This window comes from Penicillium expansum (assembly GCF_000769745.1).
Source record: "Penicillium expansum strain MD-8 chromosome Unknown contig313, whole genome shotgun sequence".
Classification (NCBI taxonomy): domain Eukaryota; kingdom Fungi; phylum Ascomycota; class Eurotiomycetes; order Eurotiales; family Aspergillaceae; genus Penicillium; species Penicillium expansum.
The window spans coordinates 150700-173624 of NW_015971264.1; the positions used below are offsets into that span (position 1 = coordinate 150700).

General features: G+C 49.3%; 9 protein-coding genes across 9 annotated transcripts; 5 read left to right on the forward strand and 4 right to left on the reverse strand.

The window, feature by feature from the left end:
- Positions 1 to 875: 875 nt before the first annotated feature.
- Positions 876 to 3891, forward strand: PEX2_092300 (uncharacterized protein; the record flags this gene model as incomplete). Its single annotated transcript, XM_016746500.1, has 4 exons — positions 876 to 1059; positions 1106 to 1112; positions 1302 to 1528; positions 1583 to 3891. The coding sequence occupies 4 exons, from the start codon at positions 876 to 878 to the stop codon at positions 3889 to 3891; spliced, it is 2727 nt and encodes a 908-aa protein (XP_016600216.1).
- A 198-nt stretch (positions 3892 to 4089) lies between these two features.
- PEX2_092310 (beta-N-acetylhexosaminidase family protein) lies at positions 4090 to 6039 on the reverse strand (the record flags this gene model as incomplete). The annotated part of the gene is made up of 1 exon (XM_016746501.1): positions 4090 to 6039. The coding sequence occupies one exon, from the start codon at positions 6037 to 6039 to the stop codon at positions 4090 to 4092; it is 1950 nt and encodes a 649-aa protein (XP_016600217.1).
- Positions 6040 to 8206: 2167 nt separating this feature from the next.
- Positions 8207 to 9382, reverse strand: PEX2_092320 (UPF0075 domain protein; the record flags this gene model as incomplete). Its single annotated transcript, XM_016746502.1, has 1 exon — positions 8207 to 9382. The coding sequence occupies one exon, from the start codon at positions 9380 to 9382 to the stop codon at positions 8207 to 8209; it is 1176 nt and encodes a 391-aa protein (XP_016600218.1).
- A 705-nt stretch (positions 9383 to 10087) lies between these two features.
- PEX2_092330 (putative MFS sugar transporter) lies at positions 10088 to 12094 on the forward strand (the record flags this gene model as incomplete). The annotated part of the gene is made up of 8 exons (XM_016746503.1): positions 10088 to 10481; positions 10556 to 10643; positions 10715 to 11117; positions 11175 to 11366; positions 11417 to 11511; positions 11563 to 11719; positions 11771 to 11831; positions 11895 to 12094. The coding sequence occupies 8 exons, from the start codon at positions 10088 to 10090 to the stop codon at positions 12092 to 12094; spliced, it is 1590 nt and encodes a 529-aa protein (XP_016600219.1).
- A 742-nt stretch (positions 12095 to 12836) lies between these two features.
- On the forward strand, positions 12837 to 15123 carry PEX2_092340 (putative C6 transcription factor; the record flags this gene model as incomplete). The annotated part of the gene is made up of 6 exons (XM_016746504.1): positions 12837 to 12879; positions 13054 to 13426; positions 13483 to 13900; positions 13952 to 14560; positions 14611 to 14702; positions 14757 to 15123. 6 exons carry the CDS (start codon positions 12837 to 12839, stop codon positions 15121 to 15123), a joined length of 1902 nt encoding a protein of 633 aa, XP_016600220.1.
- Positions 15124 to 16281: 1158 nt separating this feature from the next.
- PEX2_092350 (putative proline permease) lies at positions 16282 to 17981 on the forward strand (the record flags this gene model as incomplete). Its single annotated transcript, XM_016746505.1, has 2 exons — positions 16282 to 16616; positions 16676 to 17981. The coding sequence occupies 2 exons, from the start codon at positions 16282 to 16284 to the stop codon at positions 17979 to 17981; spliced, it is 1641 nt and encodes a 546-aa protein (XP_016600221.1).
- A 369-nt stretch (positions 17982 to 18350) lies between these two features.
- Positions 18351 to 19384, forward strand: PEX2_092360 (class I SAM-dependent methyltransferase; the record flags this gene model as incomplete). The annotated part of the gene is made up of 2 exons (XM_016746506.1): positions 18351 to 18540; positions 18630 to 19384. The coding sequence occupies 2 exons, from the start codon at positions 18351 to 18353 to the stop codon at positions 19382 to 19384; spliced, it is 945 nt and encodes a 314-aa protein (XP_016600222.1).
- A 297-nt stretch (positions 19385 to 19681) lies between these two features.
- PEX2_092370 (Sugar isomerase (SIS)) lies at positions 19682 to 21122 on the reverse strand (the record flags this gene model as incomplete). Its single annotated transcript, XM_016746507.1, has 2 exons — positions 19682 to 20632; positions 20748 to 21122. The coding sequence occupies 2 exons, from the start codon at positions 21120 to 21122 to the stop codon at positions 19682 to 19684; spliced, it is 1326 nt and encodes a 441-aa protein (XP_016600223.1).
- Positions 21123 to 21858: 736 nt separating this feature from the next.
- Positions 21859 to 22840, reverse strand: PEX2_092380 (nicotinamide/nicotinic acid mononucleotide adenylyltransferase; the record flags this gene model as incomplete). Its single annotated transcript, XM_016746508.1, has 3 exons — positions 21859 to 22116; positions 22188 to 22461; positions 22530 to 22840. The coding sequence occupies 3 exons, from the start codon at positions 22838 to 22840 to the stop codon at positions 21859 to 21861; spliced, it is 843 nt and encodes a 280-aa protein (XP_016600224.1).
- Between the last annotated feature and the right edge of the window lie 85 nt (positions 22841 to 22925).

Genomic DNA, 22925 nt, shown 5'->3' on the forward strand with positions numbered 1-22925 from the left:
GCCTGGTTGCGCGGATGAGCTGTCTCACTCAGGGATTGCTTGACATGTCTTCATTGCTGCTTGGAATCCAGGGGGCTCATTCCATTTATTGTACCTTTGTGTACTATGTGTGATGGTGTGGAGAAGGCAATATGGTGAAGAAATGATGGATTGGGTTAAGCTGTTGACGGAGAGCGACAGCCCCGAAAAGGAAGGAAGATTAATCCAAGGAGTAAGGATCCTATCCGCCTTAGGCAGAAAAGCCTTAACAAATACATCCTCAATAACATAACTAGGATCCTTGTAGCCATTTTTAGAGTTCTTTCCTACGTCTTTTCTCTAGATATTTCCTCTTTATTGGGGTTGTAGCTAAAATTTACGTAAAATACATACTTTGCGCATGCCTTCTATATGTAGATGTTGTGAGAATATAAGATTGAATTCCGCATCATCATATCCGCTACATATAGCCCGTGGACCCCACTGAGAAAGTAAGCCTTAAGCCTTAAGCCTTCCCGTCTATAGCTTCAGCACTAACACTCTTAACCGTTGTACAGCGCCACACACGAATGAGCCCAGAATCGGAACGGAATTTATCCCCGGGATCATCGCAATTCGTACATTAGCGCTGCTACCGTTACTTTTTCCCCGCGAGGGGGTGTTTCCTTCAGTACCCCCGCTTCAAGGCCTCGGACTACAATGCCCCAGACTGTGTCGCCCCACTCTATGCAACTTGAAGGACATCATAAGTTAGCATTGTACTTTCTGTATGTCACCTGTTTGTTTTCGGTCCAATGTTTCACCTCTTGTGCTAGAGTTGAAGATAAATAGGACATACTTATTGGAGCGAAACCCCTCATTTTGCAACATCTCGGCAATAGTTTAGTTTGAACGCGATGTATTTTTGGAATCAGCTTGTGTTGGGAGTGTTCCCGTCATTGCTGCCGACTACTCTTGCGCAGAATGTTTTGGATCTGAGTGGTGATGGATGGACTGTTAGTAGCAAGGCGCTGAATATTAGCGTCCCTGGTCGTGTTCCTTCACAGGCGCATTTGGATCTTCTTGCTGCCAATGTTATTGGTAAGTCTTTTCTAGTCCAAACGATGAATTTATCTAATAAAAGCAGATGAACCGTTAGTTGAACGCTTGTTTCTCCTACATTTTCTCTATACTAAATCGAATTACCTCGAAGCTACTATGGTTTGAATGACTTCAACTTGCGTTGGATCGCAGAGAATAATTGGACTTATACAAGTAAACCAATTAACGGATTGTCTGTGTTCTCCGCTGTGCCAATTAAAATCCCAGCTGACTCTTCACAGGTTAAGCAGCTCCAAGTCTTCCTGGCTTGTATTCAATGGGCTTGACACCTTCACAACAATCGAGTTCTGTGGTCAATTTATAGGAAATACAGATAATCAGTTCCGGCAGTACACTTTTGAAATTTCCAATGCCTTAAAACATTGCAACGGCTCTCCAACCGTCTCTCTCGAGTTTGGAAGTGCGATCAAGATTGCAAATGCCATCGCTGCTGATCCAAACTCTCAACGTAAGTGTCCAACAAAGGGATAAGACATCATATCATGTCTGACAATGTCTACAGAATGGCCTAGTGGTGTTCAAGGGATCTTTGAATTCCCTAACCGCTGGTATATTCGCAAAGAACAGTCCGACTTTGGTTGGGACTGGGGCCCAGCGTTCTCGCCTGCTGGGCCATGGCAGAATATCTACCTGGTGCAGTCGAAGGGCGAGGAAGATGTATATGTTCTAAACACAGACATTGACATCTATCGAAAGGGGCAGATCAATCACCTTGCTCCCAATCAGAGTCAGCCCTGGGTGGTGAATGCAAGTATTGACTATCTCGGCTCCCTACCTACGCGCCCATCTATGTCTATAGAGATCAAGGACCTCGAGTCGGGCAAAGTTTTGAAGTCCGGATCCCTCGATAACGTTGTTGTATCTGGAAAGACTATCACCGGTACCACTATAGTGGATGCAGATGCACCGAGCCTCTGGTATCCCACAGGTTTGGGCAAGCAGAGCCTATACAATGTCACAGTCACAATCCAGAACAAAGACCAGGTCCTCGCCAGCATAACTAAGCGCACTGGCTTCCGTACTATCTTCCTGAATCGAGCCAATATCACTGAAGGGCAGTTGGCTCAGGGTATCGCACCAGGCGCGAATTGGCATTTCGAGGTAAATGGTCATGAGTTCTACGCCAAGGGCTCGAACCTCATTCCTCCGGATGCTTTCTGGCCGCGAGTCACCGAGACCAAGATGCGGCGACTCTTTGATGCAGTTGTCGCTGGAAATCAGAATATGCTTCGAGTCTGGGCTTCAGGCGCTTACCTTCCGGACTTCATGTACGATCTTGCCGACGAACGCGGAGTGTTGTTATGGAGCGAGTTCCAATTCAGTGATGCTCTGTATCCCACGGACCAACCGTTCCTTGACAACGTTGCTGCTGAAGTCGTCTACAACGTTAGACGGGTCAACCATCATCCATCTTTGGCTTTGTGGGCTGGTGGAAATGAAATTGAAAGTTTGATGTTACCAACCGCTAAGAAACATGATCCTGCATCATACCCCCGTTTGGTTGGCGATTACGAACATCTATTTATCTCCCTGATTCTTCCGCTTGTCTACGAGAATTCGCGATCGATCTCATACATGCCTAGTAGCACCAACAACGGCTTCCTAGAAGTCGATCTGTCTGCTCCAGTTCCTATGGCGGAGCGCTACGATAACGGCACAGAAGAAAAAGAACATTACTACGGTGATACCGACTACTACAACTATAACAGCAATGAGGCCTTTGACTTCACCGGCTACCCAGTCGGCCGCTTCGCCAACGAATTCGGCTACCACAGCATGCCGAGTCTACAAACATGGCAACAAGCCTTGGACGATAAAGACCTCCACTTCAACAGCAGCACCATCTTGTCCCGAAACCACCACTACCCAGTAAACGGCCCAGAGACCCACAACTACACTCAGTCGTCTATGGGCATGGCCGAAATGACCCTAGCAGTGGAGAGATACTACCCGATCCCCAACAAGCAAGACTCCGTCGCAAACTTCAGTGCCTGGTGCCACGCAACCCAGCTTTTCCAAGCAGACATGTACAAATCAGAGATTCAGTTCTACCGTCGCGGAAGCGGAATGCCAGAGCGTCAGCTCGGATCCTTGTACTGGCAACTTGAAGATATCTGGCAAGCTCCGACGTGGGCTGGGATCGAGTATGACGGTCGCTGGAAAGTCCTACACTACGTCGCTCGTGACATCTTCCAACCCGTCATCGTCTCGCCATTCTGGAACTATTCGACGGGCGATTTGGATATCTATGTGACATCGGATCTCTGGGAGACTGTCCGGGGAACGGTGAATCTTACCTGGACAGACTTGTCCGGCAAGCCAATCCCAGGGAACGCGGGTACTCCCTTGACCAAACAATTCTCTGTTGGGGCACTCAATACTACCAGTATCTACGAAACCAACATTGCGAAGCTCTCTCTGCCTGATACAAAGGACGCTATCCTGGTCATTGATCTCACTGCTCAGGGCCGTCTCCCGAACACGGAAAGCAAGACCTTGACTACGTTCACACACCGGAACCAGTTTACGCCCGTCTTCCCTAAAGATCTAGCATTAAAAGACCCGGGACTCAAGCTGTCTCACGACGCCCATACTGGCACGTTCAGCGTCGAAGCCCGGAATGCTGTTTCGCTGTATACATGGCTTGACTACCCCGCTGGTGTGGTGGGATACTTTGAGGATAACTCGTTCTCTTTACTTCCTGGCGAGAAACGGACTCTTCGGTTCGTTGTGCAGAAGGATGAGACTAAGGGGAAGTGGGTGGATGGTGTTACTGTGCGCAGTCTGTGGGATCAGACTACCAAAACTTGAGTGGATATGTTGCACGTAGTTTCTTCTGCTATTTGTTTTGGCGTACTTCTTTGAATCTAGCAAATGATAGTAACTTTCCTGCTTAATATTACAACAATACGACACTGACCAGTTTTTTATATCAATATTATCATTTCCTGTACAACGCGTGCATTATATCTGTCTATCCGACGTATACTACCAAACTTGTACCCGTATCTATTTATCATTGTAAATAGCCGTGGCATTACTTAGGAACGTATCAAACGCCCCATCCCCAGTGATTGGGATAATGGAGTTAGGCAGGTCTTCTCCCTCCGTGTTGCGATCATCTACAGTCTTAGCCTTCGTCTTCTCAACCCACTTCTTGGCGGACTTGAACTCGGCATCTGCCTTGCTCTGATCTTTTCGATCGAGTGCCTCGAGCATACAAATCAGGTGCTGGCAAGCGTTTGCCCACTGCCTAGCAACAGTCGCCCAGGGAGCCACGTCCGTAGCGAAGGCCTTAGTGGCCATTTTGGGGAGAACATCGGAGATGGTGATGATAAGTGCGAGGCGATCCTTCAACGCCTTGGTTCCATGACCGGTGCCGGCTTTACGAGCGGCCCAGAAAGCCGCAATGTCCTTGGTGAGGCTTGGCGCATTGACCTCGGGACTTTGGTACGGCCAGTTCTGGTTGAGGTCGACAAACGCGATGAGTGCGTTGTGGACGGTTTTGTCACTACCCGATAGCTCCCATAGACTTGCATCCATAGACTTGGTGGCATCATACGCCGGCCCGTTCCAGGTATAGTCACCATAGTTCGCGAGTGCGGCCATAGAGGCATACGCTTGGCTCATCGGGTTCGAGGTGAAGCCAAGAAGATGCTTGTATAGTTCAGCGGCACGCTTGGTGAGCGGATTGAGGAATAGGCGGTCACGGTTGCCGTCGTTGACTGGGAAGTTGTCCCATAGGAACAGGTTGTCGGTGACGTAGCTCGCGTCGGCTGTCACAACGCTGTCGACTGTGATATCGTCGCTGAAAACTCCTTCACCGGTCCACTGAACACGGATCTTCATGTTTAGCTTGGTACCGAACTCTGTCTTGTACGGGGATGCTGCGCTGCCGGCGTAGTTGGTCGGGACAGTCTCGAGGTTTTCGAGATCGTTCGGCTCGATGTATTCCGTCTGAACACGGTTCAGATAGAAGGCCTGGGCATCGGCGATCCATTCATCGTTATTCGTTTCGGGCCACTTCTCCTTGTCCGCATCGCAGTGGAATTCGAGGGGGATATCATCCAGAGCAATATAGAAACTGCTGACACCAAAGTCGCGCAGCTGGTTAAACTTTGCCATAGTAGCGTCGAAGTCGTCGTCAGATGAGTAGCATACGTCTAAGCCGGGCGAAAGAGCATAGGTAAAGTCGACATGGTTGGTATTTGCAGTCTCAACAAGCTCCTTGAGCTGGGTAAGCTCATCGCCACTGTAAAGAGTGCGCCATTTGGCGCGGAGAAGTGGATCGTCCTTCGGCGTGTAAACATAGGTGTTCATCTTGTGCTTTCCGTAAAAAGCAAACTGGTCGAGACGTGCCTGATGAGACCAAGGGACACCGTAGAAACCCTCAATCGAGCCACGGATAGACATGAGCGGCCAATCGCGCACCTTAATGCCGGGAATGTGCCCACCGTCGAGAAGTTGACGAAGAGTCTGTGCCGCATAGAAAGTGCCACGCGTGTCTACGCCATTGAGAACAATGCTTGGCTTTTGTTCATAACGGCCACATGCAAAAACGTAGCCGTCAGCGTCGAGGCCATTCGCAGAGTTTCCGGCAAGAGCCTTAGCAGCAGCGACAGCGGCGCCAGCTTCAGCCTCGGTGCCAACGAAAATCTGTGTGCCTTTACCGCTGGGCTTGGAGGCGAGAACAACATTACCACCGGCGGCAGCCACAACCTCCTTGACCATAGATACTGTGGCGGAGTCGTTGAACGCGTTGGTCACAAGAGTTACATCGGCCTTGAGCGATACCTTTCCGCCGGTTAATATCAGCTGTTGAGGAGTTGGCCACACCGCTGGGCCTCCATGTTCACGGCCAGTGAGATCGCTGTGGGCAATCGGAGTAGCATTGACCGGCCCAAGTGCGAGGGCCAGCAGAAAAACCCGAAGGCAGGTGATGCGGTGTACATTAAACATTGTGTGAAGAAATAACATGATCAAGGGTGTGATTTAAATACCAGGAAAGGTGAGGTTTGCTGCCCCTGAGGTGTTTATTGATTACCTTCCAAGATTGGAAGTGACGGGTGCCACGATCAGTTACATCATGGCGAGGAGAGTGCAGTAATAGCCCTTAGAAAGGAGTACTATCGGGGTTTGGCTTAATTTGATTAATTTCTTAGGTCGTATGCAGCCAATCTATCCTCAACGGCAGTTCAGAATATCCCGAGCATCCCAGAAGATAGGATCTACAGGGGATAGTGATCCCAGGTGGTACTGTTTCTGAATGGTAGTGCTCTCACGTAGTAGTGCCTTGCGATAACAGAGTAGAAAGTGCAGGAACCTGCACGGTGACGTTCAGTTCGAACTGCTAGGGGTCTGGCATGATCTTGGCAACTCATCACCTTCCCCCCGCTCCTAACTTGGCGCATCTCTCTTGATATGTAATATATCAAATATATTAGCGAGGTAAGCTAGAGGCAGTTGTTGAATATTCCCCGATGTCGCTGGTCGTTGATTGGGGGAACACTTGACTTAGCCTGTGAATGAGTACGACATTGCAGATCTTCAGGTGTTAATACTCTTCATGTCAAGCCACAATTACGGGATAAATATATCTTGGCGAGATACGCTAAAGCCCTTGAACCCCCCAAAGCTTCTCTAGACTGTAACGTTACACTACTTACATTGCGGGGTAAGGAGATAACCTCGGAAAGTAGGAAGAATTGAATAAATTTGAATCTGTCGGAAATAAAATAGGTTCGTCGGATATCGGGTGTAACAATAATGATCTTGCAATATACTTCAAGCGAGCAAGGATTGCACGTGGCGTATCTTAATAGTAAGGTCTATATAGCAAGTATGGACTTAGAAATGGAAAAACTACCCAATGTGAATCGGGGTTGGTACTCTTTTGTCGCGATTTAGATGTATTAATAACAAGAAGAGTCGCTTATCCGGCGTTTATCTTTGACGTATGAGCTCAATAAAGTGATCTATTTGGCTCAAGATGGTAGGGACGTTATATTTATACTACGTTGTCTTTTTAGTCGTCCCTTTCATAGCTAAAAGGGTGAAAGTAATTAGCCGTAGAGCAATAGCCGAGTCGTTACCATCTTTTCGGTTAGATAAATGTATGATAATGCAAAGATAACTCTCGACCTTTATGTTTCTACAACATGACTCCGGTTTTTGTATTCATATATCCCCAGTCAACAGTCATCGAGAACTGCGATATACCCTTGTTTCTATTAGTGTAGCCCGAATAACAAATTCGAACTTGGCAACTACCATTTTAGAACCATGGCCATTATCTGCGACCCTGCAATTCCTGCATTCCTAATTCAGAATTATTGGTAGTCCTTCTCTTTATTCAATAGGAGGCTCTCGTGGTTCAAGCTAATAAGTTAACGCTAATATATAGATGCCTGTTTATGCGGTCATTGTTCATTAATCGTATCGTCTCTTCTAAGTACGGTTTTGAAGCAAGATTTTCTTCCATCAACATAATTCAGAGCTATCCACCTACGCATCCAGACTAACCTGCTCAGAAAGAGGGGCCAAAGGATCGCCCTCGCAAGACCACCAGCCCTCAAACCCGAGGAAAAGCTTCGCCCGCAATCTAGATCCAAATAAGCAAAAGGTGTATGGAGAGAAAACTATCCCCACACTACTATGGAGCAAAAGCAAGGAACTAAAATGTCCACTGCATCCACTGACGATCATAAAGACCCGGTAAAAGCTCGGGCCGAGCAGGCACCGATGTAAATAGGTAGCTCTAGACTTTTCTCGGCACGTGCCATTGGTACTTTGTACTGGCAAAATGGCTGAAAGGATGTTGTCTCGAACTCCACGTGGAGCTTAATGAAAACTGGGTTATCAGGCTAATGATACTAGTGTAGTGGATCCATACTTAGACCGCACCATAACATACAATTCTGTCGTTGGGTCTATTTTCATTGTTAGATTTGACATATCTACCGAAACGCGGAGAAAGTAACCAGGAACAACATTATATTCGTCAGTGCATATATATGTATGTTAAAATTGTACGGTTGCGCCGAAAGAGAAATATACAAATAGTATATAAATGCATCCCAAAACCGTTATACAAAGGTCTTGATAGAAAGAAGTTTGAAAGTCGTATTTACCACTTGTTGTCGAAAGCCTTGCCGTCAATGTAGTTGATCATCTCCTTTACTGGAGGAAGATGATCACGACCAGCGCCAAACAACATGCCCTGACGCAAGACGTTGCGGTAGTTCTTACCCGGAGACACCTTACCGAGGACATATTCTTGGCGAGTCTCGACACGAGTAGGGACAGGGATAGAGCGGCCGACCACGGCCTCCATACCCTGCCAAGCAAAGGTAATGGCCTCCTTAGCGCCGCCAGGGATACCAGCCTCATCGAGCATCATAATGCGTGTGTTGGGGTAGCTCTCTTGGATAAAGGCGGCAATGTTCGGGTTGTAGGCACCACCGCCGCACATGAATATCTCGGCGATCTCGAGGTCCTTAGGAGCGTAGCGACGGTAATGGTCCACGATGGCCTGGGCGGTGACACGGGTAATGGTAGCGACGATATCGTCAGGTTTGAGGCCCTTAGCCTCAGCCTTGACGATGAACTCGTGAGCAAGAGTGTCACGGAAAACCTCACGGCCCGTTGTCTTTGGTGGTTCCAGCGCGAAGTAGGGATGTGTCAGGAAGTCATCCACAAGTACCTGGTCGACGGTACCGCGGGCTCCCATCTCACCATCCTGGTCGTACTCGCGCTTGCCGTTGGTGTAGTGGCGCACGACGGCATCGATGAACACGTTTCCTGGGCCGGTGTCGAAATCGTAGCAGGCGTCAACTCCCCCGTGGCTATCCGGGAGGACAAAGCAAACATTTGCAATGCCGCCGATGTTTTGGCATGCACGCAGCTTTGTTGGGTGGTGCAGCACTAGCGCGTCGAAGAAGGCAATGAGGGGTGCTCCCTGACGTCCAGCCGCCTGATCACTTACCCGGAAGTCGGTGACTGAGGTGATGCCCGTGCGCGAGGCGAGGAATGTGCCCTCGGCCATAGTCAGAGCGCTGCGGGTCTCGCCGGCCTCTGGCATGGACAACAACCAGATGGTTTGGCCGTGGGATCCGAGGACATCGATCGATTTGATATCCACATTGTAATCCTTGCAGAACTGGTGCACAGCTGAGGCGAAGGTCTCGCCCAGGATCACATTTACTTCCGACAACTCCGAAGGGGAGGTCTTATTATGCAGGATCATATTCATCACCCGCTTCTTGATCACCGGCTCAAGTGGGATTTCACCATACTGTGTCATTGGTCAGTATCTCGTACCCTGTGGAGCATTCCCGTAGGTACCTATGTACTTGCCTTAAGTAGTTCGAAGTGCATGGGCGATTCGGGGGTATCCTGGCGGAATCGACAAAGGGCACAGTCGATGCCATCCTATAGCTGATAAGTTTGGTGTTTCTCAGTTGAACAAACAGCCACCCACCATGGAAGTTCCGCTATTCAAACCCAAAACCGTGATGTCTAAACTATGGCTAGTAGTGCCATTAGTGAAGTTGGACGCCATGTTTGATTCCAAAATTTCAAATAACACGCGAAAATATCAGAAAAACTCGACGGGAAAAAAACGAAAACATCTTGAGGATCAAGTCCCCTATTTAACAAAGCCGGTCCTATCAGCCGGTACCCATAATGAACCAACCGGTGGATGGTGGAGACCGAAAAATCCGCTTGGGCATTCTCGATTCTGATAGATCTACGGAGTACGGAGTACTCCTGTAATAGTTAACAAAGGGAGAAGGGATGACCGGCAAAACGCCTATTAGCAATTACAAATGATAAATGGCTACGCGCTTGGAATGGGCTTTGGCCCCGCATCAACAGATCCATTGTCCCCAGTCTTACCAAGCTTAGCCTTCAGATTCTTCCATGCCGGGGGCGGGTCCCATAACAAGGATCACTCGGTAATACACTTCTATTTCGCTTTATCTGGGGAAGTAGCTTATCGGCCATCATGGGCTACACCACACTATGGAAGCGACTGTCGCCGCGTCAGCTGAATGTCGCTATTCAAATATTTTCGCTGATCTCAATCTTCTTCGAGGGATATGACCAGGGTGTGATGGGTGGCGTCAACAGCGCACCCAAATATGTGACAGAGGTTGGCATCGGTAAACCAGATGGGACAGTCACCGACACCACTCACCAGGGTGGAATTGTCAGCATTTATTACCTGGGTGCGATCTTCGGTTGTTTCGCTGGTGGATGGCTGGCAGATCGCGTTGGTCGGATCAACGGCCTACTCGCGGGATCGACATTTGCGCTAATCGGTGGCGCGCTGCAAGCGGCCGCGCAGGATTCAAATTTCATGCTGTGCGCTAGGGTGATTACAGGGATTGGGACCGGGGGTGAGGATCCTTAAGATTCTTGGCTCAGCTTGAGGCCGACAAGGAGCCACGATTCTAATTCGTTATTCTCACAGCCTTAACTGGCATTACCCCAGTATTGGTCTCAGAGACCGCTTCAGCGAACCATCGAGGTGGCTTTTTGGGTTATGTCTTCATTGCCAATTGTGAGCTATCCGATTTGCGATATCCACTGTGGGGGCCTTTTCTGACATGGATTATTTTCAAGATCTAGGAATTTCCGTCGCATACTGGATCTCCTTCGGTCTCGCATTTGTCGATAACGGTTACTCGGACGTACGATGGCGCTTCCTTCTCGCCTTCCAGTGTTTCCCGGCACTCATCCTGGTTGCCTTCATAAAAATGTTGCCGGATAGCCCCCGCTATCTGGCCTCGGTGGGGCGGAGTGATGAAGCACGAGATCTTCTAAATCGTATTCGCAAAGACCGAGCCTCCCAAGACGATATCGAGCGAGAATACCTTGAGATTATAGTCACTGCGGAGGGAAGCAAGCGCAGCTCCCCCATTGAGTTTGGAAAAATCTTATTTGGAAAGGGTGGAAAGCCGGGTATGAATCTCGGCCGACGAGCTTGGTTGTGTGTTTGGCTTCAAATTATGGCGTCTTGGACGGGTATAACGGTGAGTCACGACGGTTACAACCAGTCCCTCGAATCGGGGTGCTAATAGTGATTGTAGGCGGTTACTGCATATTCCCCAACACTGCTTGCTCAGGCAGGCTATAGTGATATAAAGCAAAACGGTCTTGCCGGAGGAATCAACACGATTGGAATTATAGGTACCATTATTAGTGCCCAAATCATCGACCGATTTGGCCGACGGGTGTGTCTGATGGGCGGAGCGGCTGTTTTATTCGCAGTCAACCTTATTGTGAGTTTTTCTTCTATAAGTCGAAGTGCTTCCTCCTGACAATCTTATAGGCCGGAGCTGTTTATGAAGGCTCGCTTCATAACCCTGAAAACGCATCTCAATATGCGCCTGGTGCCGTTACCATGCTCTTTTTATTCAACCTCGGGTAAGACCTCATGGAATTGCGATACTTTCTACATACTAAAGTGATTACTAGTTATGCTGCCACCTGGGGCACGGTCGCTTTCTTGATCCCTACTGAGATCTTTCCCAGTGATCTAAGAGCCCAAGGAAATGGATTCGGAATCACAGGGTGGGCTATTGGGGTGGGTATGACCACTTTAGTCAACCCCATCATGTTTAATGTCATGACCGTAAGTGGCTTCCACTTTTCTACTTCAATGGAGATACTGATAACCTCTTAGAGCCGTACATACTTTTTGTTTGCTGGCCTTAACCTCCTCTGGATCCCGATCGTCTACCTATGTATGTGCTTGACCTTCCATGAGTCCACGTCAAGTTCCAGATCTAACATGATCTTCTTCGCAGTCTATCCTGAAACCCGCAACCGCTCTCTTGAGTCGATTGACGCTCTTTTCTCAACCACCAGCCCATTCTACTGGAAGATGGAACAGGCATATAAGCTCCACGGCGATGTCCTCGCCGAACACGGAGTTAGCAGGGGCGAGGTTCTCAGTGACGGCAAGACCGAGCTGACAACCTCCCCATCTAAAGTTGGAACTGTCTAAAACCTCACCAGCAATTTACGTCATACTATATACATAGAGCGTTTTAATCATGTTACACCTACCCTAGAGGCAACACATGTATAAGATTGTGTACTGAAGGTTGTTATCTGTACTTAATTTATCAAAAATATTGTGTTCATACATTTATTATCTACACATTTACAACTTCTTTTTCACATCTGTGTCACATGGTGCTGGTAGTGGGCCCTGTGGGTTAGGTCGTAACCTTTTATAGAAAACTAGGCAGGGATATATATATGACACCTTGGCAAACATTATACGCAATAAATATTTTCTTTTGATTTCATGTGCAAACCAAAATCGATTTGGGACATTGAATATAATACATTAGACTCTACGGAGTAGACCTAATGATCGTCGAAATCTCGACTGCATTCGATCGTCCTCCGTCCCCCGGCGTCAACCTTGGAATGACACGCTGCTGAGTCAGCCTTTGTGGCTTGTAACTCTAATGTCGACTTTTATCCTCTCTCATTTCTGGCAATTCAATTACGCATCGATGTCATCGGAGAAAGTTGCTGCTTGAGTTTGATAGTCAATTTTTTTGCGTTTTTGTTTCCATTTTGCACAACCTTACCCCAGGATTTCCCATACGCGACCCGTGTCTCTCTGCAGACCCGGAACCCCATTTTTTTTGACCGAAACCGGGGGCCCACGAATTACCTCCCGCTTCACTGCGCCTGAGACCACTTTCCGAGCTTGGAATGAACTAATGAATTGAATGTCGCAAAAACCCCGAAAGCTGCAACGCGTCTCCAAAGCCTGTAAGATCCCCACGTCCAATTGTATACTCCACCCCCGCTTGGCGGCAATTATTCCCCCGGATTGTACTAGAAAGCTCAGAGCTCATGTTGCATTCACAGGCGACTTCTGCAACAGACGCAGCATCAAGTGCGGCAGAAGTGAAGACCCGCTAGGCAGATGTCAGAATTGTGCAGATTTTGACGTCCCGTGCACCTTTGATCGCCCCGCAAAGCGACGGGGCGTCAAGGCTGGTACCAGGGCCTCTATGCGAGAGACATCGTTGATAGGAACTCCTGCCCCTGACAATATCCTCCCTGTACCGCCTGCTGCGCAGGCGACAGGGAGGATGTCAAATTCCTCGGCGTCTAGGAGCTCGTATTATACCGAGTCCGCCCATCGCCCGTCATTGACTGGGGATCCATGGTCTACCTTCAATACTGGCGGCGTGGCAACGGAAGGGTATGATGATGACGGCGCATTGCGCAACTCATGGAATGCATTCGCCATTGCCAGTGATCGTCAAATCCGAAATCTTGTGCAAGTATACTTCGAGATTGTATATCCAATGTACGAATCGACCTTGTCATTGCTATTGTCCTTTTCTATGACTGATAAATTCCTAGCTTTCCGCTTTTCCACAAGCAATCTTTCATTGAAAGAGTTCATAACCAAGAGCACCTCCGAAATCCGGGGTTATTTGCCACAACAATGGCAGTTTGCGCCCTAGTTTCTGGACGCGCGCGAGACGGCGCGCTGTTCACTAATAGATGGCATCGCGATGAACTTGTTGATCCTCCATCCGAGGCATTTTATGCCGCGGCCAAGGATTCTATTCCCCGAGACCTCGCAGCGGCAAGAGGCATTAACTATATGCGTGCATGCGCTATTCTCGCAATTGTCAGTATTCAAAACGGCCAGATTAAGAATATGCAGAAATACTCCGGCATGTACCATACTCTAACCAGCATGGAGGGCCTTCATGATGAAAAGCTTTGGCCAAAAAACTTGACTGCTATCGAAACCGAGGAGCGGCGAAGACTAGTATGTATCCTTCTCTTATGGTTACGATTTCCACTAACTCTAGGTTTGAAGTTTTGGTCTATTTATACGTTGGATATCTATTCCACCATTGTATGGGGAGGCGTGATTCGATACCGCGAAGCGCATTCTCTGGTACGATATCCGAGTGAAGTTGACGACGAGTTCATCACACCACACGGCTACGGGCTGCCGCCCGTGTCTCCAGAGTCGGCCGTCAGCCCGGACGATGTGACCGTCGTATCACGACAACCCGTGGCATGGCTTCGAGGTTGGAACTTTACAACAGATCTATATCGAATTCTAGAATACGTCGTCGATGGTAATCGACGTCGTTTCTCGTCAGCCAACGGAACATCGCAGGTATGGTCTCTGTTCACCCCGGCATCCATGTCAGAACCAGCAGTCATGGAGAGGGTACTATCCATGTACGCCGCGCTGCCGTCACAATTTAAAGAAACCCCGCCCACTACAGGCGATATGTCGAAGGACCTATTCGGGTTCCAGTCTGCCAACATCCAGGCAACACTGCAGCTCCTCCGGATGGTGCTCTTGTCGGCGGAAGAGCTTGGCGTCGACCGCAAATGTGACGTTGCTGGAGAACTTCTTAGTGTCTTCAGCAAAGTTCCCGTGGAGTATTTGAATGCCATCAGCTCCCCTTTGGTATGTCCACCATTGATTTTTCTAACCCCCACTTTACTAACCACTCACAGCTTCATCATCTCGGCGGAATCGGCTATATCCTAGGCTCTGTAATGGAAGGAAGTTTATCAGAAGCATCCTACCAACGCGTCCGCACGTTGCTGTAAGTCTTTCACCTATCCCAAACTAATCATCCAAACTAATACCCTCCCCACAGACTCGAAATGGCCGATCTCCTCGGCCGCCTCGAGACAGGTCTCCAGCGCACCGCCGGCGCCAGCCAACGACTCCGGTCGCAGGTAGACAGAATCGACGGATATATGCGCACCTCCCGACTACACAATCTCGCGGCGCAACACCAGCGCCCCCAACATAGCTCAATCCCCATCGACACTAAACGCGAAATCCCGATCCAACCCACAGCATACATTCCCCCTAGTGGTCCGGTCCCGACAGTTGGTCCACCGACGGCAATGGGCGAGCAGATGATGCAGTTCCAGCTGCCGCCGGAGTTGTTGTCGGATTGGCCGTGGCCGTTGGATGGGGCTCATACGGAGGGTTTTCTTCCGCCGGCCTTTGAATGATTCACTTGTAACGGTGTGGACTTGTGGGGGTAGGAACTTGTGTATTTAATTATTCTATAGAGTAGATCAAAAGGAGTGCATCTAGTCATCTATTTAAAGTTATATCTTGGAGCGCTTGAATGCTTCAGTGTCTTGTCCAGAGAGCAAACCGTCTATAGAATCCTGCGTGATGCTCAATTTAATCTATTTATACCGAGTGGAGTGACGGGGAAGGACCTCGGGAGGCTGTTTATACTCATTGTCCACTTTTTATGTGGAGAATTCCAGTTGAGGAAGCACACAAGTACAATTGAGGAAATTATTTCAGTAGTTTCGACATTTTACAGACCACAATTCTTATTCCAAACCTAAACTGACCTTATTATAAAGAACGCGGAAGATCCTGTCCGTCATGGGCCTTAACCTTAACTGTAAAAAATATACAAACAGCACCGGGCCGGTGTCTGGCGCTCAAGCCCCGCTGGCGTGCCCATCAAAATGCGGGGGTATACTTTATGGCTTCTGCTTCGGCCGCCCTCCTAAAACCAAGTGAGAATATTACAATCTAGTCCAAGGACGAATGGAACGGAGAGGATCGGAGAATTTTCTTGGCCATTGAATGCTGATAGGCCACTTTGAACTGCTTTAAGCATGTCGGTCTGCAGGTTTCGGTTGATATGCCCTCCGGTCAAGTTCCGATATCAAAGTTTTGATTTGTCTAAGAATTTACCACACAAATGGGAAACAGTCTGGGGCATTAATGTCCCTTATCAAAAGAGATATTTTGTCACGTTTGAACTGTGGCCCCTGCCCAGGTGCCCAGGTTGCCCAGGTGGCCAGCTCCTGTTAAGCCCTGATAAGCTTATCACTTGGCAGATCTTCAAGGTTTAGCATCGCCTTCTCCTCCCCCTTTTGGGATGATGCCGAACGACTTCGGTGATCTTGGTCAATGTCTGTCTTATCAGTAGTGTTTGATGTCTTGCGTATCGCCGAAATCATCTTGGCAGTTTTGTTTAGAGGTTGCATGATCAACATGTATGCTCGCAGGCCGTTTGTCTAGTTATCAATGTCCTTGGCACCACACACTTCTTGATAATGTCGGTGCGCATACAGAGTATAAAGTGTCATGTTCCCCGCTTCATGGAATGGAGTAATTCCAAGCTCGAGTAGCATTTCGTCATGGAGAAGAAAGTTTCTACAGACGTTTCCATCCCGGAGGATACTAGCGCGGGCGATGTTTTACCCGTCCAGCAGACGAAGCGCGGTCTCTCATCCCGACATGTTCAATTAATGGCCATTGGAGGCTCAATTGGTACTGGGCTTTTCGTCGGTATTGGATCTCACCTACGGGATGCCGGTCCGCTGTCAGTCTTCCTCGGATATCTTATTTGGGGATGTCTCTTTATCTTGCCTGTCAATCTGTGTGTTGGTGAAATGGCTGCATACCTCCCCATTCGTGGATCTATCTTTGAGCTTGCTGCCCGGTTTATTGACCCAGCCTTTGGGTTTGCTATGTAAGTTCTTCCATGCCCTATATTGCCTTGCTATACCCTGCAGACACTAACCCTTCTAGGGGTTGGGTATATTTCTATGGAGGTGTAATGCTAGTCTGTACGGAGTACTCTGCTGTCTCAACAATCATGCAATACTGGAATACAAGCGTCAACCCCGCCGTCTGGGTAGCCATGGCACTGGTTGTTTGCACGATGCTCAACCTTGTCTCGGTGAAATGGTACGGCGAGAGCGAGTTCGTCCTAGCATCGACTAAGATCCTCCTCCTCATCGGACTCGTCCTCCTCACCTTCATCACAATGGTCGGAGGAAACCCCAAGCACGATGCATATGGTTTTAGGAATTGGACCGACGGCGTTATGTTCGAGTACTATACCGATGGCAACACTGGCCGATTCTTAGGCTTATTCTCCGTCATGGTCTACGCAGCCTTCTCAGTAGCTGGACCTGATCTCCCAGCCCTAGCCGCAGGAGAGATCGAGAACCCACGCGTGACCATCCCCCGAGTTGCGAAGATGACTTTCTGGCGTATTGTGGGATTCTACGTCGTCGGTGTCTTCGCTGTCGCCATCATCTGCAGCCCACGCGACCCTCGTCTCATGTCCGCGATTGCTGACGGTGCTGCTGGCTCCGCTGCTTCACCTTGGGTCATCGGAATCGAGAACCTCGGTATCAAAGGCCTGCCAGATCTTATCAACTTCCTGATTCTGCTATCGGGCTGGTCGTGTGGCAATGCCTACCTTTACAGCTCTAGCCGAACCCTCTACTCCCTCGCCCGCGATGGCCAAGCACCGAAGTTCCTGTTGAAATGCACTTCTTCTGGTATCCCCATCTACTGTGTCCTCACGGTATCTGCTTTGTCTTGCATCACCTTCCTCGTGGCTAGTACCTCTTCCGTCGAGGTCTTCTTCTGGTTCGTCGATCTGACCACCATCGCCTTCGTACTCACCTACACGGGCATGGTCTGCGTCTTCATCGGCTGGTACCGTGCCATGAAGGCACAGGGAATCGACCGCAAGTCGTTCGTTCCATGGGTTGCACCATTCCAGCCATACGGGGCCATTCTCGCTATCGTTATTGGCAGCTTGACTGCTATCTTCAATGGCTTCTCTGTCTTCAAGCCTTTCAGTGTGCAGGGCTTCATCACCTCGTATTTCGGTCTGGGATTCTGGATCATCATGTTTGCCTTCTGGAAGGTGTATCATCGGACTTCCTTTGTGAAAGTTGCAGAGGCTGATTTGCACTCTGGGAAGGCGGAAATCGATGAAGAGTGTAAGATATGGGAAGAAGGTGGCTGGGCGGAACGGCGGAAGGAGGAACTGGCTCAGATGCATTGGGTTCGACGAGTATGGGAGAAAATGTGGTGATTGCCTCTCCCTTTAATGATTTGTTTCTATATATCCATTTATTTTATTCTTCATTGAATTATTCTTCATTTGATATTTACTATTCCCAGAGTTGATAGAGACAAAATACTCACTAAAATAGCAGGTTGTCGCAGTCGGAGAGGATAGCTGTAAAATATACTCCCATCTCAACATGATTGAACAGTTCCAATGCCTTTTCTATATCTAAACAGGTCTAAGAGTTGTACCTCTCATAAATTAGACGTTCTGATTGGTCGAGGCGGGTGATGTTTAGGGGCACGCACCGGTGGGGACCGGGACTGGAAAAGAAAAGTTGCCCGGTTCACCAGGACAAGCTTCTCCAGACTTCCGAACAACATCAATCCCACCATGTCCACCATGTCGACTCGCTCCGCCTGGCGAGCTTTGCACTACAGCGCCAAGCGTCGCGCTTTCCAACCCACCACCCCCTACCGTTGTTTCTCCTGTGCCACCCGCACCCAGGAGCAGAAGCCGGAAAATGACCGCATGACACACTTCGGCTTCACCAATGTGCCCGAGTCAGAGAAGGAGACGCGAGGTAAATACAACCATCACCTTACCCAATTGACCACTACTTCGATTGAACCAAAACCAAAACCCATAACTAACCACCAACTCCCCCTACAGTCGGCGCCGTCTTCAGCTCCGTGGCAGCCTCCTACGACCGCATGAACGACCTAATGTCCCTGGGCATCCACCGTCTCTGGAAAGATCACTTCGTCCGATCCCTGAACCCAGGCTCCTGCCTTCCTGCCATGACCGCCGACCAGCGCGGCTGGAACATCCTGGACATCGCCGGCGGGACCGGCGACATCGCGTTCCGGATGCTGGACCACGCATCGAACGTCAACCACGACATGGAGACCCGCGTGACTATCAGTGATATCAACGCGGACATGCTAGCCGAGGGCCGCAAGCGCTCGCTCGACACTCCCTACTACAACACGCCGCGACTGAACTTCGTCGAGGCGAACGCTGAGCACATGCCACATATCCCCGACGCCTCGGTGGATCTGTACACTGTTGTGTTCGGAATCCGGAACTTCACGGATAAGCAGGCTGCGCTGAATGAGGCGTATCGTGTGCTCAAGCCCGGTGGTGTCTTTGCTTGCATGGAGTTCAGTAAGGTTGATAACCCGGTGCTGGATGGAATCTATAAGCGTTGGAACTTCAGTGCTATCCCGCTTATTGGGCAGGTTGTTGCTGGCGACCGGGATAGTTATCAGTATCTTGTTGAGAGTATTGAGCGTTTCCCCAGTCAGGAGGAGTTTAGGGGCATGATTCAGAAGGCTGGGTTTATGATTCCTGGTCAGGGATTCGAGAACCTTACCGGTGGTATTGCTGCTATCCATAAGGGTATTAAGCCGATTGTTAAGGCTTGATTGCTGAGGGGTGCTGTGTTGTGTTCTGTACTATATAGTCCTGGGACTTTGCATACTCATTGTATTACCATAAGAAATATCATTGGCGTTGATTTGCATCGTGTATGAACAGCCTTGGCTGTGAGGCTCGGGCTTCGATTGTAAATGTGCATCTGAAAAAAGTATGTATGCAAAGAGAAACAAAAAGTGGGGTGGGCGTAACATCGTCAACCGAATGCATGATAATGCGAACGATATGTAAGATCAAGGGAGTATATCCAAGAATTAAAGAGAAAACAGGGTCGCTTTTCAGCCATTTCATCCATCCAATAGATCCTCTGCCTCCATAACCCCTATGAAATTGCTGGGAGAGGCCTTATCCTTCACGACAGCAATGACGGAGACTGGGTCTGATCTATTTCGAGATTCAGAAACAGTGCGCCGGAGTTCAGCAAGGGGTGTTGATTCTGGCACCAAGAGCCATTTACTTTGAGGTACAACGAATGGAGTACCAGGGTCCTTGGCCATAATCTCAGACACACGCATGTCCATATCTCCACTAGGAGAAAGAAGAGCACGAATCCGCCGGGGAGGGATTATTTCAGACGGAGACAAAAACACCCATGATTTTGCATTGGGATTCTGGATGGCTGTCAGAAGGATATCGAGAAGTCGGACATCGCCGGGTGACTGCGATGAAGATGCAGAGGCAGTGGGAATTTGATCGAGCGGGACCAGCATATCTCGAGAAATGAGCCGCTGTTCCGGTGGCGACTGTAAGTTGAAAGGAGGAATCAACGGAGTGTTCGTGATTTCATCCCACGGAAGAGAAACAGACGACGCCGGAGAGTCAAATGTCCCCGTTGACATGCCACTGGATGGCGTGGTCAGCGGCGTCTCTGCCGCTGCCGCCGCCGCTCCAATAGCACCACCAGGATGGAAACCCCGAAAGACCTCTGCAGGGCTCTTCCCCGTCGCAGTGTGCAGCTTCCGGGCCGTAGCAATAGCCAGCGCATCACCCAGCGACAATGCCACGGTCGTGGATGAGGTGGGCGCGCGAACCCCGAAAGAAGACTCTTCATCCTCATGAATCGGGGCCGGCAAAAGAATGCCCATTCCCGACGGGCCATGCAACGAGAGAAGCGGACATGATGCTGGATGTGTATGCGACGTAAGAGCGATTACCGGAACAGTAGCGGGAAGATGCGGGAGCAGAGATAAGAGTTCTGGCGAGCGACCAGAGAAGGATATAAGAAGAACCGTATCATTCTGGATAGACCAGGGTTAGTATGAAAGTTTCCAAGATCTTATCAAAAGCGCAATGTGATCGGGATTCAAAAGTTCAAAAGCACGCATCTGCGGGCGCAGGCGCAGGTGGGCTTACCGGCCGAACCAATCCCAGATCGCCATGCAACGCTTCAGTCGGATGCAGGAACGCGCTGTATACACCCAGACTATTCATGGTAGCCTCAATTTTGCGTCCGACCTTCCCACTTTTCCCGACCCCGCAAACGACCAGTTTCCCACCCTCGCGCACGCTCCGCGCAATTTGATCCACGGCCCGGGCCAGATCGTGTTGCGCTCGCGCGTCGGTCTGGTAAATGTGCTCGAGATGAGCGAGGGCTGCCCGCTCGGTTGAGATCACATGGATTGCTGTCACCACCGATGAGACATCTTTTGGTGCTGGTGGGTCGGAGGAATTAGGAGGGGTGAGAGGCCACGAGAGGGGGCGGGGGGTGGTTTCTTCGAACATTAACATGGCGGGTGGTTTCTCAATGTCTAAAGCATGATGACTGGAAGTAAGATGATTTTATGAGTGAAGTGGTCTCTTTCGCACGCCTGGGCGGTTAATTAGCGGAGGCCGAAGATCGAAGATCAGTCGATAACGGAAGATAACAAGTGGGCGGATCGGGATCGTAGGTTTCATGTGAGGGCGGGAATTATTACCACTTACATATGTTGTTGTGGGCAATTTGATTTATAACACTGTAATACCCCTTTCTAATCTGGTTTTCATGCCAATATACATAGCTCCGTCTAACCCCGTCTAACATGATGGTGTCATTCTATGCTACAATGGTGAATGTGGAGGCGATCTACCTGCCTATTCGAGTATTTCCGGGGCCGAGACATAGAACATAAGAGAACATTTGAATATTAATTTGAACGGATTTTAAATTGTCTAACCCAAGAGGTCTATATTGAGTCCTCATATATACAGAGGGTATAACATGAAAGAAAGCAAGCCCGAAAATAGTAATATGTACATCCGGTTGGCGGGGATAATTGCGAGACTCTCCCGCTGGTAATGGCTTTGCGCCAAGGCAAAGGGCCAACATGTTTAAAATTCAAAAATACTCCAACTCCAAAAAAAAACAAAACATCATCTGTCGCACATAAAGGACAGAAGGCAGGGGTATCGTCTCAGGATGTGGTGTCGCTAGGGGTCATTAAGAGTATGCCTGAACAGGCAGAAGTAGATCGTCATATCATCCTTATCGACCCTCCTGTTTCTCTTTACCCTTCTCTGCTGTGCCATCATCTTCATATAAATGATGCTGCTCAATGTAATGAATTACTGGCACTGGGATGAGGTAGCGCACACTCATCTCACGCCGCAGGAAGAGTCGAATCTTTGTGCTGCTGACATCATTCTGAATGAGCTGTTGGATGACATGGATATTGTCCTTCCAAGGCTGCAAGCTGGCTAGGGCTTCATCAATATCTGTGCCGCTGCGCTCCACAATGAAAGACTGAAAGGTGTGTTAGCGACCCATTTTTCGAGCGCCGGATGAACGGGTTCCCAATGTTCGAAGAAACTTACGCCGTATTTTCCTAGAATGTGATCCAGATCCTTCTCACTCCATACCCCTGGCGTGGACATAGTATGGATCAGATCTGCACCGGCTAGCAAAGCAATGCGAACGGGCTTCCGGGTCCCGTTTCCGGTGTCCACTCCCCCACGGACCACATTGATTTCATGATCGAAGTGATCCAGCACCACAGCAGTTGGCTGATAGGCCTTCTGAATTGGCTCCCATGTGTCCACCATCAACCAGTCGGAGGTTTGATCAACTGCAAGTTGGCACATCGCAACCCTATAGATTAATCCCCGTTAGCCTTCGGGTACAACTAGACTGAATAGAATGGATGTAGAATCGCTTACCGATGCTCGGCACTGGCCAGACCAGCCTTGCGATAGGCATCCGACACCGGCGACAGATATCCTCCAATGAGTTCGAAGTCGGTGCCGAATCTGACGTGATCGTTGGCCATTTCAAACATTCGCAGGTGTAAATAGGTAATTGGTGAGAAAGAACCACAAGCGACTAGCAAGAGAGGGGTCTTCTCGGGGTCGCTCATTGTGCGCTTAAGGCGATACTCCGGGAAGGTGTAGTCCTCCATCGGAGCGGGGGTGATGTCGATGGGTGTCTGGTGAACATCATCACTCTGTCCGCCGACCATTTCGATTGCCATGATGGAGAGATGATAAATAGAAGAATACCGCCCCAAAAGATCTTAAATTATGGGGAAAGCAAAAGGGTATGGGGCTCGGAAAAAG